The sequence below is a fragment of the Anarrhichthys ocellatus genome, unplaced genomic scaffold (assembly GCF_004355925.1).
Source record: "Anarrhichthys ocellatus isolate YVR2014 unplaced genomic scaffold, GSC_Weel_1.0 scaffold82, whole genome shotgun sequence".
Taxonomy (NCBI): Eukaryota; Metazoa; Chordata; class Actinopteri; order Perciformes; family Anarhichadidae; genus Anarrhichthys; species Anarrhichthys ocellatus.
In genome coordinates, this window is record NW_022280112.1 from 1,274,675 (window position 1) to 1,290,242 (window position 15,568).

Here is a 15,568-nt window from a genome sequence, read left to right on the forward strand (position 1 = left end):
ACACACACACACACACACACACACACACACACACACACACACACACAGCTGGGGATCATTTCCGCTCTGACTACTATCTGGCTCTATCTCGTGGCCAAAGCTGATATTACAAATGTCACCAATCAGAACACAGCGGCAGCATTTGGGGGTTGGCTGAATCATATGGCATGTAAAATAATGTGATGAATGCAAGTGAAACATGATTTAGACACCAGCACTAGTGAAATGCTTACATTATGTTCAGTGAGCTGCTTATATAATTTAGCGACAGATAATGGGTAGGTCTAAAAGTAAAAAGAAAACTTAAAAAAAAAAATCACACATCTTGTCACGGGAGTTCACGGGTAGGACCCAAAACGCAAGACCACAGGAGACAGAGTACGGTGAAACAGACTTTATTTAGCCAGAGTACAGATGACAGGAAGGTGTGGAGCCCGTTGTCCGACATCAGAGAGTAGGCAGATCGACGGCGTGAGTCCCGTGGCTTGACACCGGAGGGCTGGCAGCTTGACGGCGTGATGTCCCGTGGCTCGATACCAGAGAGTAGGCAGACTGACGGCGTGAGTAGTCCGTTAACACAACGGAGGGCAGAGCGGCGGTGTGTAGTTTGTTAACACAACGGAGGGCAGAGCGGCGGTGTGTAGTCCGTTAACACAACGGAGGGCACGGGGGATTCTCGGACCGACGGACACTGGAGGCAGGCGCTCGAGGCCGAAGATGCAACGGGGTTGAAGGGGTTGAAGCGGGTGAAAGACGGTACGACCTGACCACCCCAGACTGCAGGACCAGAGTTTATATAGTGCCAGGGAAAGCGTTAGTGGGACCTGAGTCTGGTGTGTCAGCCTCCAGGAGGTAATCGGCTGGAGTGGCTGCAGCTGTGTGGCCATGGGAGGTGTCTGGTCTGACAGGGATCCTGACAGTACCACCCCCCCAAGGAACGGATTCCAGACGTGGCTACACCGTCCAGAACAACAAACAAGGGTGGGCGGAGAGGGGGTCCGGAGGAGGGATGTCCCAGCAGATACAAAGCCAACCAGGGTGGGCGGAGGGGGCCCGGAGGATGGGTGACTGGATTTGACCAGCCACGGGGCCGCAGAAGAGCTTCGGACACGGGTGCTCTGGCGGACGGCCGGACTTGATTCGGACACGGGTGCTCCGGCGGACGGCCGGGCGGGCAGAAGGGCTCCGGACACGGGTGCTCCGGCGGACGGCCGGGCGGGCAGACGGGCTCCGGACACGGGTGCTCCGGCGGACGGCCGGGCGGGCAGACGGGCTTCGGACACGGGTGCTCCGGCGGACGGCCGGGCGGGCAGACGGGCTCCGGACACGGGTGCTCCGGCGAATGGCCAGACTGCCGAACTTGCTTCCGACACGGATGCTCAGGCGGGCTGGACTTGGACTCTCTGAGTCGGGGCTCCGGGGAATAGGATGCTGGTCCAGCGGCAGCAGGCGCTGGAGGTCGCTGCTGCTCCGAGACGGCAGCGGCGGCAGGCGCTGGAGGTCGATGCGGCAACTGGAGGTCGCTGCTGCTCCGAGACGGCAGCAGCAGCAGGCGCTGGAGGTCGCTGCTTTTCGGAGACGGCGGCGGCCAGGCCTGGAGGTCGCTGCTGCTCTGAGACGGCAGCGGCGGCCGGGCCTGGAGGTCGCTGCTGCTCGGAGACGGCGGCGGCGGCCGGGACTGGAGGTCGCTGCTGCTCTGAGACGGCAGCAGCGGCCGGGACTGGAGGTCGCTGCTGCTCGGAGACGGCGGTGGCGGCCGGGACTGGAGGTCGCTGCGGTTCGGAGACGGCGGCGGCAGGAACAGGAGCTGGCTGCGGTTGAGAAGGTGCTTAGCCATATAGTCTGAGTCCACCGGAGGGTCAAAAACCCTCCTCAGATCCTCCACAAAAAGCACAGCATTTGGCCGATCAACACTTAATGTTCTCGCGGCCCAGTCCAAAGCCCTTCCCCGCAGTAATCCAACCACGTAGGAGACCTTGGACCCGTCAGAGTCAAAAGTTCAACACTTAGGGGGATTAATTGGCAGAAATGGAATATATTATTCCTAACTTTTTCTTCATTAGTTTACAATGACCTGAAACGAAGCCCTTTTTCTTGATGTTTGATTTCTGCTGGTCACACTGATAGACTGTCAGTGTGTTGTATTGAGACATGAGGCTGTGCCACTGAGTGTGTAGTCATATATGGCTTCATGTCTCTTACAGACAACCCTCTGCTGTATACTAAACTGTCGGTGGCTGTCAACGTCCTGGATGTGAACGAGTTCCCTCCTGAGCTGGCGGTTCCTTCAGATACCTTTGTCTGTGAAAACTCCAGAGTAGGACAGGTAAACGGAACTGTATCTGCTTGAGATGATGTGCTATATTAGCAAATACTAAACAACTGTGTTATTTAAATACATAGGATTTACTTAGCACACTGAATAAGGGAACCTTTCTCTGTTCGCTTCCTAACCAGGTGATCCAGACAGTCAGCGCTGTGGACAAGGACCTTCCTCCTGCTGGCCAGAGGTTCTTCTTCAAGTCCCCCAAAGAGCTTCGCAACAGGAACTTCACCGTTCGAGATTTTGGAAGTAAGCAAGAATGGGGATTAAAGGGGAAGAAGAAGATGGTTACATGTTGTATGATGACTATTTTCTTTAATTAGCAAAGCACTTTGAAGTCTATATCTTTATAACTACAATGTATCAATTGAACATTTGAAAGAAGGAGTTGCTCTTAGTGATGAACCTAGAGCTCCTCTTTTGGCCGTCTCTTCTCAGGCATTGGTTCACTCATCGTCACAGCTTTGTTTTCAGCGGCAGCAAGCAGCTGTTTCCAGTGAAAGCTCTAAAAGCCCACTGTGCCCTCACAGCAACCAGCAGACAAACAAAGTCAGAGGCCAGCTGGTGAACAGAGTGGAGCATTTAGCTTCAGGAGTTGGTAGAGACCAAAAACTGAGCTAAAAGAGAGAATGGGAATATTGGACATACTTTTGCAAAGTTCACCTGAACGCAATTACAAATTATTAATAATATTGCTCCATAAATGCTCGATGTGTAGATAAACAACTGTTTAGTTGCTTGTCATATCAACTTAACAGGTGATGGTTTGTCAATGTGTTTTCAATGAGTTTCTGCCCCCAAAGAGCCCGAAAAACAAGTTAAAAGTCGTGACTTCATGATTATAGACTATTACAGATTTATATAATTATTTCCAAAATTCACAACATGTTTTTATCGAAGGACATAGTATGCTTCAATCCTTATTTGTTGGGGTTCAGCCTTTCAAATACAATATTTCAACTGAGGTCAAACTACTTTTTGTTCCCCCGCTTGCTGTGTGGCAAACGAAGGCAGGAAGATACTGACTTCAGCCACATGTTCATGAAACAATAACAATTTAAGATAAACGTTATTCTCGTCTGCTTTAAAGCCGCAGTTCACACATTTAATGAACACATCACAAGTGATGCTTGAGTCATGGTGCTGTCAGCGCCTGAAATCGCTCCTGAATGTGCAGTTGAGGTCAATTGTGAAGAGTAGAATCCTCCAGTACGGGGAATGATTTGATTGACTTTTGTATGAATTTTGAATGCACAATTATTTCCCTCTGCACTGCAGTCCCTGACAACGATGCAGTCCCTGACAATGCTATAGCTCGGCAGAACGGCGTGTGCTATCTTCATGACACAGGTTGTCTCCAGACGTGTCAGTGATGAGCTTCATCGCTGCTTTACACGGTCAATGCTGGACTGTCATCACTAACCAGTGGGAGGTATACGCGCAGCAACAAAAAGGAAACATTTTGTGAGCTTACAGCTCTCGGCCACAGTGTCCTGTTTATTCTAAGGTTTTATCATTTGGTTACTATTCACTACTGAAAGAAAAAGAAAACATTTGCTGCTATTTAAAATGTTCTCCGATACCCACTCCCTGGGAGCTTCAACAAATCCTTCCCCGCTGAATGAAGAGTGAGTCTGAATGTTGCTCTGGGATGTTCAGCTTGTACAAATCCTCCCTTGACATTTCCTGCTTTCCCCTGCAACACCTCACCAACAAGCATTGTTGTGTTTTTGTATGTTTGTATATATACAGTCAACATCACATCTGATAGACTCAGACACATAGGCCTGCAGCCACCAAGGGGAACTGGAGCGTGCGTGTGTGCGAGTGTGTGTGTGTGTTTGGATACCTATCTAATAGTGGACCGCTGTGATGTTGCACATTCACCAACAGTGGACTGTCGAGTCGACTCAGAATCTGAAATACTTTGTTGATCCCCTGGGGGAAATTGGTACGTTACAGTGGCTCTTATATGCAAGCATAAAGTAATATGAGATAAATAGAAATAAAAGACTATGTGAAAAGTGGGAAATATATAACACAATATATGCAGAGAATACAAGTAAACAAGAAACAAGAAACAATGAAGGAGAAATATGTGCATCAAACACACACAACATACAACCACAGTGTTAAGACACACACACACTCACACTTCATAAAGGTTCCTGTGTGTTGTGTATTAAGAAGTGTGCCACATGGTTGCTGCTATGAAAGGTCTTTTTCCTCACAGAATGCTTTCATTGAACTCATGAGTGATTTGTATTTGTCTACTGTGAAACTGTTGGTGTTGGATCTTTGCATCAAACAGGTTTCAAACCTTCCAAAACTTCAAAAAATGAAGTGCACATAAATTGTTCCAATAACAAATGAATGATATTCTTGTTCTTGTTGGCTGCCTTTGCCCCATAGAACCTTTGAACATGCGCTAAGAGAATGCAGCACAGTACTTGACATCTCTTTTTCAAAACGATAAAAAACAGTGACACTGTGATTTGAGTCACTGAAGCAAACAGTGATGTGGGCAGCAGTTATAAGGTCTCCAATCAGTCCTATTTTATCTTATTCTGTCAATGTCATTATGTTTCCACGTCTTAGCTATTAGCTTGGAAGGAGTGGTATTTTATTATATTCAGTTCGGATGATTGCCAACCGTACAAAGTACAACGTTTTTCTCGCACATTGGATTCCCTGAACCTGTTGGATCACAAGGGTGTAAACACCTTACATGTGTTTATCTTTTATCTTCCACTATGACAACAGCTGCATTTCACCTGCAATTGCAACCTTCATGCACACGCCTTCCCACTAGTGTGTTCCCCTACTGGGAGGGCATCAGTTTGAGGAGATCCAGAACAGTAGTTCTGACATTGAGATAGCAAAGTGAAAAGAAGTGTGTGGCTGTTTCCCCAGCCATGCTGTTGATGAAAAGCATCATTGCTGGCTGCTCACAGGCAATGCTGTTCTGAGTGGATGAAGAGCTACATGAATGCACCAGTGAGGGACTCAGCAGAGTTTCACATCATGACTCCCATCTGTGGTTAGGACTGCTTTACGTTAAGGGAGAGACTGTTGCTTCAATAGCACGTCTCAAGAAACTGCAGACATTTCTGTATTAAAGAGCATAATCTTAGCCTTGACCTTACCTGAACCATGATGCATAACCTGCTTTATCCAGTAAAGTAGTTTCCCTACTTTGAGATATGGAGGATCACATGGATCATGGGTCTGAACCAGCAGCACTGAGATGAATGGGCAGAAACCAACAAACAGGAAGTGATAAAACATAAACATTTAAATGTTCTTAATGCTTTCCAGACATTGTGTTCCTCTGATCAGATTTGAATCCCTGCTACATGTCTTCTGGGTGAATTGAGTCTTCTAAGGTTGATTATGTTTATTGGAATCCAAATAGATGAATTTACATCCCTTTACTTAAAAACGTGATGCAATTTGTGATGTTCTTTTTGTTATTTTGCATTCAATTGTGGTAATTTTTAGAGCAGGTCAGCGGATCAAAATGCAACACTTAAAACATGTAATTAGTTCCAGTATGAGTGTTACTTCAGAAGGAAGTCGATTATTTTTGAGCCATGAACTGGGCGGAGCTTATTTCTGGGCCACATAGTGCATCCAACAACGTCCATTCATCAAACTGCTAGTTACAGGTCTCAGGTGACAGACGTTTCAGGCCGGGTAAAGGTTAGTGAAAGTTTACTGATATCTGAAAGGGTGCAGAGAAAAAGACAGCATCATTGAAAGGGAAACGGGTGTGAGCAATAACATTTGGAACAATTCTCAAGAATGGAGGAAATTTCATAAAGACTGTGGGTTGAATTTGCATTAACTGTTGGTGGTCACTTCCACCAGGTAGTGGTTCTGTATGTAAAGTTCTGTAAAACTCACACCTCTTCCTAACTGGACGCAGTCGAGTGAACATCAGATTGTTTCAGTTTTTTAAATATAAAACCTCTCTTCTTATATCAGGACACATTGTCACACTCTCTACGCTGTTATACTATATGTGTCACACTCCTGGGTCTTCCTTATGAGTCTGTTACTGCAGCATTTGTTTTTAGCATTAGGTCTGGTGATATGTTTTTCTTATCGTCAATAAATCCCAAATTAATAACAAGTATTTTATTTGTATCAAAGCCTGTGCCATAGAGCTCCATTGTTCAAAAACTATGAAAACACATAAAAGATCCACACCTTTTCATTCCCATGAACACACACTGTGGTTCATTTTGACTCAGTCCCACAAAGTGATGTCACCAGAACAAAATTCTGAAAATATCACGGTACCCGTTTTTCTACAGTTATGGAAATTGACTTTTTTTGATGAGAGGCTTGATGTCGGAAGGAGATTTTTTTCACAGCAATGTAAAATAGATATTGGAGAGGGAATTATGACCCGTTTAACTTTTTTAAAACTAGCTCAAAGTGTTTATTGTTTTGTTGTAGTTGTTTACCGTGGTATCACATTGGCTATCGAGAACTACACATTTTCGGGTATTGAGACATCCTTAATTCCACATCCACCAAATTTATCGAATGAAAGAAAAAATAAAATTATAAAAACAAATACACTATGTCCTCCTGTTTAAGTAATGTTTGTCAGTGACCAGTTTCAGGAGATGATTGAGACTTTTGAAAGAAAAAACACAATATTCTTGCTATTTTTGCAGGTTTTAAAGTCCTGTACTTTAGTTTATTATAGATTAGTATTATTGTAAAGTGGACAGACTAACACTTCAGCTGTGCTAATGCTTGGTATTCTCCAGTGTCGATCACATTTGTGTCAGAGGTTGGCGTGACGGTGACTCTGTCAGTGACGTAACATCACCCTCTGTTGGTTTCCAGACAACACCGCTGGCATTGTGTCTCGGCGTACGATCTACCAGCAGCGGTTGCAGGATGTGTATGTCCTCCCTGTTGTGGTTGAAGACAGCGGTTACCCCGCCCAGAGCAGCACAGCCACCCTCACAATCCGAGTGTGTTCCTGCAGGGGAGTAGGCTCGCTGCTGAGCTGCTCAGCTGAGGCCATCTTCCTGCCTGTGGGCCTCAGCACTGGAGCTCTGATGGCTATCCTGCTCTGTGTAGCTCTGCTGATAGGTAAGCTCATCTTTCTACTATAACATGATGATATGATGAAACGCCAAACACTGTCCATAGCCCCAACACCAGCTCATTATTTCACCTGCCAGCCCAGGGTCAGTCTGGGGTTGTGTTGAGGTGTACTAGTAAAGTAATGAAACATAATCCAATGAAACGTAATGAAAGGTAATGTAATGAAACGTAATGTAATGAAACGTAGCGTAGTTTAAAGCCACAAATTGAAGGACTGGTTTACAGTCTAAAAACGTGACATTTTTTAGAAGACTAACTGGACCATGACATACAACTTTTCTGTTAATGTGACTTTGTGACCTTAAAAAGAATATATATATATTTTTCCAGATTATACTTTATTTTAAAAATAAAATGTAAATTTGTTATGTCGTTAATTTTCATTTCATTCATTCAGTGTACTTTTTGAAGTCTCTGGCTTGCAGCTGGTGATGAGGTGAATTAATGCATGTGATGTAACACTAGAGGGCGTCAACAACCCAGAACAAGCCTCTAATTATCTCAGGGAGGTCTTTTTTCTTCTACCATCTCCTTTTATCTCTGCCTCTGTTACATAACCACCTGTCCAACACAGTGGAAACACGCAGGGCCACGTGCACACAGCTCTCATGGTGTGTTTCAGTGTGTGTGTGCATAAACAACTGGTATGTGTGTTACATTACAGATAAAGCTGCTATGAAATGGAAGCAGTTTGAAAGAAGTTCTTTATCCTGCTCTCACAACTGAATCACTCCAATCATGAGAGTGTGTGTGTGTGTGTGTGTGTGTGTGTGTGTGTGTGTGTGTGTAGCATGGCAGAGAAGAATCGCAGCCTCCTGAGGACATTGTGCCTTCTTTATTGGTGTTCTCTGTAGAGAGGGAGGATAGCTGAAAGATGACATAAAGGAGGAGAAGGGAGGATGGGCTAATAGCTGGTAACACATCCACCTTTTTCTCGAGGCTTTTCCTCATTTGTCAGGATGGCAATGTAACACTTTGTTGTAGAGGAAGAAGCATGAAAACAGAGCTGAAGAAATGACGGCATGGTGTTGATTACTGAAGTGTTACTATCTTAATATTTGTGCCTAAAATGGCAAATCTAAAAAGAGTATATTTTTACAAAGAAGGTTTCCTGGAAAAGGTACAATTGAAAATTGACACTGCTGGTACATACCAGAACAAAGGGAGAGGTTGTCTTGCTGGAGAATGGCATGTCCTGTGGCTTTCATAACATTCTCTTGGTACCTTCAAGGCAAAGACACAAGTACAGCAGGCGGGCTGGGGAGAACTAGGCCAGAAGATAAGATCCTGTCCACTGACTACAAACATTTGAAAAAAGCCAGACAATAGGACATCAAGACCGGACTCAAGCACCGAGGCACTTAGTTTTATTTGAGACCAACCTGTTGATTATTTATTGAGTTATTGATTAATAGTTTAGTCAATTACATGCAAGAAAATAGTGTTCAGAGACATCACAGTGCACAGTGATATGAAACAGAGAAGTAAATGTGTGGCATTTTTGTATAATAATACAATTTTCTAATAATCAACTATTTGTGCTGGTACTAGACTCAAATACTGTATATACCAAGAACTCTCTGTCTCTCTGTCTGTGGAACAACCTTCACATATCATACGATCAACTTTACAAGACCCAAGAATGTGCAGTGTGGAATTAGGAATAAACCTTGAATAACCAGGCAAACAGCGCTCTGCTCAGCAGCAGCCTCGGCATGCTGTCTGCAGCGGACATTGACTCATCGACTGCAGTTCACGTTCGCTGATGATTCTGGATAAACTAACATTACAACGGAACTCTTCTTCACTTCCCTGGAGTCAAATGAGCGATGAGCATTTTGGTTTTCCACAGCAGCACATTGCGGACAGGCCCTGCAATGGTGAAGTGCTGACGCTTAGTAAAGTAAATTAAGTAGAGTCATGCATTAAACAGAAGGAGAACAAAATGATACAGTCTAAAAGCCACAGCAGTTAGAACAAAATACATTAAACCTGGACAAATATTTTAAAAGAATATTTCAAGCAGGGATTTCAAAAGATGACAGACTTCCGAGGCAGGCAGTTAAAGCGCAGCAGCTCTGAGCGTAAAAGCCGATTAATTCACCTTTTCTGAAAGGGCTTTGACACCACCAGAGAGATGTTCTCCCAACCGAAGGCTACTTTCGGCTTATGAAGGCTCAAAGGGTTTTAGGACTTTGCTGACCCTCAATGATTTGTAGCATGACAATAAAACCGATCCATAAGTTAACAGGGGCCATTATAGGTCACGCTCTGGTTCTGTCTCCCAGTCTTTCAAAAGGGCTGCAGCTCTTTGGCGACAGCTGTTGGATAACAATAACCCCGAGTGTAAGTAACTGAGGCATACATTACCATCTTACAGATCAACAGAGAAGAGGCTGAAGGTAACATGACTGAACATCTGAATCAAATGCTATATCAAAAGGTTAAACTAATCTTATAGTGACGAATATCTAGCTACCCTGTTGTAGCTAGATATTGTTGTTACTTCAGACAATTTACAAGTTTTCTTTCCGAAAAATGTAGCTTTAATGTGATTTTCATAAGGTTCCATGACATGTCCAGGAAGGTAATTGAAATACACATCAAATTGTGATAATTTGTATCACATTTGGGGTGTTTTATTTCACTTTGGTGTAGCAGAGGTGTTCCCGGTCAGAAACAGCCGCTCATTAGAAATGAATGGGTGAGAATACGGTCAGTGTTTAAAATTGAGTTCAGTAAAAAGTCCATTTAGCAGATGGACACACTTCCTCTACCAGACCTCCACATGAATGTGTGTTTGAGCACACACACACACACACACACACACACACACACCTCACTCCCCTTCTTGGCTTCCATGGCAACCCCCACTAGAACTTTTCCACACCTGTTGGCATTTCAAAAAGCAACAGATTCTTTCAATACGTCGATCTTTTCTCGCAGCTCTAGTATATAAAGATCACAGGTAATTCTGTGGCAGCACAATGACCAAACGCTTTTCTGTACATGAGGCTCTTGATCATTGAGGAGAGGCCAGGAAACTAACAGTGAAGATCTGTAGAGGAGGAAGTCATGATGAAGACGACGCAGATCCAAAGCCTCTATTAAGATCTAACACAACATAAGTTTATAACATTATGGATTTATAGTCCGCTATAATGGACCAGGAACACCATATGAAACAAACACAACAGGGGGCTAGTATCAAACAGAGCATCCCTGAAGGCTCGAGTACAGTGTTCGACTCTCTCATCCTTTAAGTACATACATATATACAGACATCCACACTATCACACTTAGAGCCCACAACAACCCTCACGGCCTACATAGCTGTAAACCCAGTGCACTTACATGTTACATTGCAGTAACATTTAGTGTCTAATAATGACTAGTTGAGCGGTCGGTGCGTCTCATATAGACACTAAAGAGGACCTTGTGCGTTGGTATCAGACAATAAGAACGAGCTGGATGAGCTGCTGGTAGCCAGATGATCAGTTCTGTTTCATAATGCCTTATTCTGAGTGGGGCTCAGGAGGGCAGTATGTGTGTCTGTAATGATAGAAAGTAGTGTTCCTTACAGCCTGGAGAGCTTTCAGATTCTCCTCCCCTCCTCCTCTAATGCTAACACAGCGTTATTCTCCCGTCTGCAGCAGGACACAGTACTGTTGCTGATCCTGCTGAATCACAAACTAATGATTTCACATTATTCTGACATTTATTATTATACAGTATATTGGATTGCATGCTTCTTTATATTGTCCCTTTTTTGTAAATGTCTTGCACATGTAGAACTATTTTGTGACACGCTACAGCAAACAGAATATTGGCTGTAGCTTGAATCACAAAGGCAGCTAATAAACTGCATTTTTTTCCCAGACAGATCGCAGACTGTGTTCTCTTTTAAATTCCCCTCTGACCGACTGTAGTGCCTGCTATTATTTCTGGAAGCGTGTTGCTTCCTTTTTTACAGTCCTCAGGTGTACCATACTATAAGTTCTTCTTTCCTCCTGCAGCAAGCAGCACAAAAGCCCTGACACAGACATGTGATGGTTTTCTATTAAGCCTCCCAAAGAGCTGAGCATGCAGAAAGCACATGCTCTAGTGTACATACCAGCAGCCTCCATTAACCAGCGCCTCGTCTACATCGTGACCTTGTTTAGTTTCTATAGCACATACCCCGAGGGATGTCGTTCTATGTACTGATCTGCCTCACAGATAGTTGGTTCATAATGGAAATGTGTGTGTGTGTGTGTGTGTGTGTGTGTGTGTGTGTGTGTGTGTGTGTGTGTGCACATCATTTTACCAACGAAGGCATCTTTGCCGAAGTGCAACAATTTGTGCTGTAATGTAATTTGAATATAAAGCAGAAAGATCACCTGAGACCAACAGAAATACAGCATTCAAACATCTGAAACGCTGTGTCTTTAGGAAGACAGCTGTTTAATGGGGCTGCTGTGTATTGCAGTAAGCAGCAGCAGTGGTGGCATTAGCCGGTGTGGAGGCAGCCTCACAGGGCACTTTAGATTCATTGATTGTCTGGTTAGAGCAACGGCCTTAGTTTCCTTGCTCCTGCTGATTATACAGTAGTAGACGGGACACGATGAGGACAGATGAAGTAGGAAGAGCTGATGAGAGAGTGAGGTAGAGAAATCAACCAGGACAGAGAGCAACAATATATTCCCTATAATCGACATGTACGTGTACAATTTTGATGTGATGACACCAGAGCTAACTTCAGATTCATGACCAACAACACTTGGAAATAAACAGGAAGTATTCCCACAAAAACAGTGCTATCAGTCATTTTAGGCAAAGACGCCAAATTATATCCAAATAACTGATACATGCAATCACTGCAGACACATTGAAGACACTTCTGTTACTGAATTCTTCACTTCTTCACTTCTGGTTTATCATGAGGCAGCGTCTTTAATGTTCTAATACCCAATAAGCTGTCAAACCAGGCAGAGAGATGGTGTCCTATTGGTTATCTTGTATTTCATCTTAATCCCAAATGTTGAACTACCATTCGTGTTGTTGCTGAACTGTCTTTTGTCAATGTCTCCTAGCTTCTGCAGAGCTGTTACTCTGAACTAAAGCACTTACCATAGTTGTGGGTTCTAAAGATTTGACAAAAGAATCTTCCACTTAGTCTTATTCCACAGCCTTCAGCCTCCGATCATGGCATTCCTCCGTGGATGGAGTTGTCGTCATTGTGTGAGCCAAGTATGGAACTAAGATCTCCATCCACTGAGGAAAACCATGTGATGTGGTTGATTTTTTTTTAGATGAACGGGTTGAACTGGGGATTTAAAATCAAACCAATTGTGAGTCATATATATATATATATATATATATATACGTATATATATATATATAAAACTCCATAATCTTCTACAAGAAAATGTTTTTGTGTAATAATGTGCTGGGGAGACAGCATGACTAGGATTGCATCAGAAATATTGGGAATACATGTCCTTAAATTGTCCATATAGGGTTGTGATTTAATGTCAAAATGTGAGAGTGTTGGTTCACAGATCAGATAAGAAACAGCAGAACTGTAGAGAGCAGTCCGGGACAAAAGAGTAATCAATGCTTTGTACCAAGAGGAATTGAGACGTGAGTGAGCAGCAGGGCTTCCTCTTCTCACCATCTTCAAAGCTGCTCACGGTCAGCGTTGGCAGTTTGTATCCCTCACATACAGACTCTAACAGAGAGCACGTTAGCTCGGATCTGACCTGGGAGTCACGTGTTAGAGCCTGCCATCTGGATACTTTACACGGGGATCCATCCGCTTTTCCAATTGTTACTGACATGAAATACTTGATAGTACAGCGGGATATGTAAGTGGTCCTATTAAAGTAGAGATCTTTAACCAGAAATTGTTAGTTAGTCACCCACTGATCGCAGTGTGATGCAAAGAGAAGTTCACCCATATTGGCTATCATTTAAAAGACGCTATAATCACAGAAACTGTCAACATACAGATTTTAAAACGAAAAATCAGGCAGAAAATACTGAGATTTATAATGCTAAGATCGATCATTTTCAAATAACTCATCATTTATTGTCCTTTTGTCTTGCAGTCATGGCAGCATTATACATGGGCCAGAGGCGCCACAAGGAGAAGGACACTCTGATGACATCAAAAGAGGACATCCGTGATAACGTCATTCACTATGACGATGAGGGCGGCGGCGAGGCGGACACGCGCGCCTTTGACATGGGCACTCTGCGCAACACACACTCACAGCGCACCAGCACTCACAGCAGCAGCTCCAAGAAGGAGAAAAATGGCTACGGAGACGGGGTTCTGCTGCACCTCAGCAGCCGCTGCGACCATGTCAGGTCCCCTGACATCCATCGTCAAACGGCCAGTGTAATTGTGAACAACAAACGGATGACTGAGGGCAATGCTGAAATGATCAGGGAGTTCATTTCACAGCGGCTGGAGGAGAGTCAGCAGGGTTACGCCGCCCCGCCCTATGATTCGCTGGTGACGTACGCCTACGAGGGCAATGGCTCGGTGGCCGGCTCACTCAGCTCCATAGAGGAGCCATGGGTTATTGACGATTCAGGGGATTTTAGCTCCCTTGGTGACTGGGGACAGCCGTTTAAAACACTGGCCAGCATCCTGGACAGACAGCCGCCGCCTCTGACTGAGGAGAGCTGAGAGGGAGTTGGACAGCAGAGAGACTACGGACAACTTTTCTAGACATGATTTTTTTTACTGTGACGGGCACTGGCTAGAACAATGTGAGGACTTTTTAGGAAGCTGTCCATGTGAAGTAGAGTTGTCGCCTGGTTAGCTCGAGAAAACAGAATCTAGCTACAGATGTGTGAAAAGGTCAAGTTTACGGTTCCTCAAAGTGCCTGAGGTACTATATGTTTACATGAATTTTAATTAATGATAGTTAATAAAAACATCTCCATCTGATCCTTAAGTCTCATCAAAACATTCCCAACAGTGGTCAGCCAGTTCCTGACTCTTCCTCTAGCATGTCCATGAGGTTGCCACTTTGTTTCAGAGAGAAAGGCCGCAACAGCTACTATGCAATTTGGTACGGACATACAAGTCCCTTCAGGATGAATCGATAACTAGTCCTCTAGGGCCATCTTCAGGTCCACATAAGAGTGTGTGCAATACTTTGTCCAAATATTTGCAGAACTAATGACATTCCCATCAGTCTCAGCTGTACTTGTCTTTAGTGCGAATTAACAAGTGTTAGCATATTGATATGCTTAACTAAGGTGGCGACGTATTAGCATATTAGCACCGTCATTGTGAGAATGTTAACGTGCTGATATCAGCATTCAGAGAAACATTTAGGTTCACTGTCTTGGCAGAAATCTGATATCAGATTTCTTAACACTCCTGCTCTCCTTTTCTGTGAACCATTGTTTATACACTTTATTTGCAGTTGTCAAATGGCAACCACCAGACCAAGCTAAATGAAATAGAATAAATGGAACAGAAATAAAAACAGATGGACTTTGTTTTATAAACCCTGAGTCATCAGACTGGCAAATTAATTCAGTATGGAGGGGGGGCACATTGCCACATGTCGACACTGATGTGTGGACCGTGCACTAATTGTTCCTGTTTGTGCACACTGGTCATGATGCTGTTGTAAAGCTGCTCTGTTTAACAGGAGAGGTGTCTCACAGTGATGAGCCCACAGAGAATCCGTTCGGTCTCGCTCTGATCCACCTTGCCTCCAGCAGCCGGCAGCTGTTTTCATTGACAAAGTTAGTGACTGTGTTGGGCGAGCTACTTGGAAAGTGCAGTGAGCTACGCTACACAGGTACAACACATTAAATGATGCTTCGCTACACTGAAGCTAATCAAGAGACAAGTAGCAAGCTAAGCTACATCGCAAAAATAGTTTTTTATTTAGTTATTTGATTGGCAGTTTAAAATATTGTATTTTTATTGAGCCCACTCTGTAGTAGCTATATCTACATAAATTTCAAGAAAAACATTTTAACTTTAGATTTTTGTTGTACCCTCTGCTGGTTAATGTTAAAAACTACAAAAGTAAACAAACTGTTTAACTTTTCATGACAACATGACAACTGTTGCAACATGAGTCTTCTGTGGCTCCCTCTCCA

General features: G+C 43.9%; 1 protein-coding gene across 1 annotated transcript in view; it reads left to right on the plus strand.

The window, feature by feature from the left end:
- The window catches only part of LOC116398344 (cadherin-12-like), an 87,406-nt gene extending 72,481 nt beyond the window's left edge, over positions 1-14,925 (plus strand). Inside the window, exons 11-14 of the mRNA XM_031874567.1 lie at positions 2,205-2,326; positions 2,458-2,572; positions 7,187-7,438; positions 13,543-14,925. Of these exons, the coding sequence (XP_031730427.1) occupies positions 2,205-2,326; positions 2,458-2,572; positions 7,187-7,438; positions 13,543-14,129 (1,076 nt within the window). The 3' untranslated portion in view covers positions 14,130-14,925. The remainder of the gene's footprint in view (positions 1-2,204; positions 2,327-2,457; positions 2,573-7,186; positions 7,439-13,542) is intronic.
- The last annotated feature ends 643 nt before the right edge of the window (positions 14,926-15,568 follow it).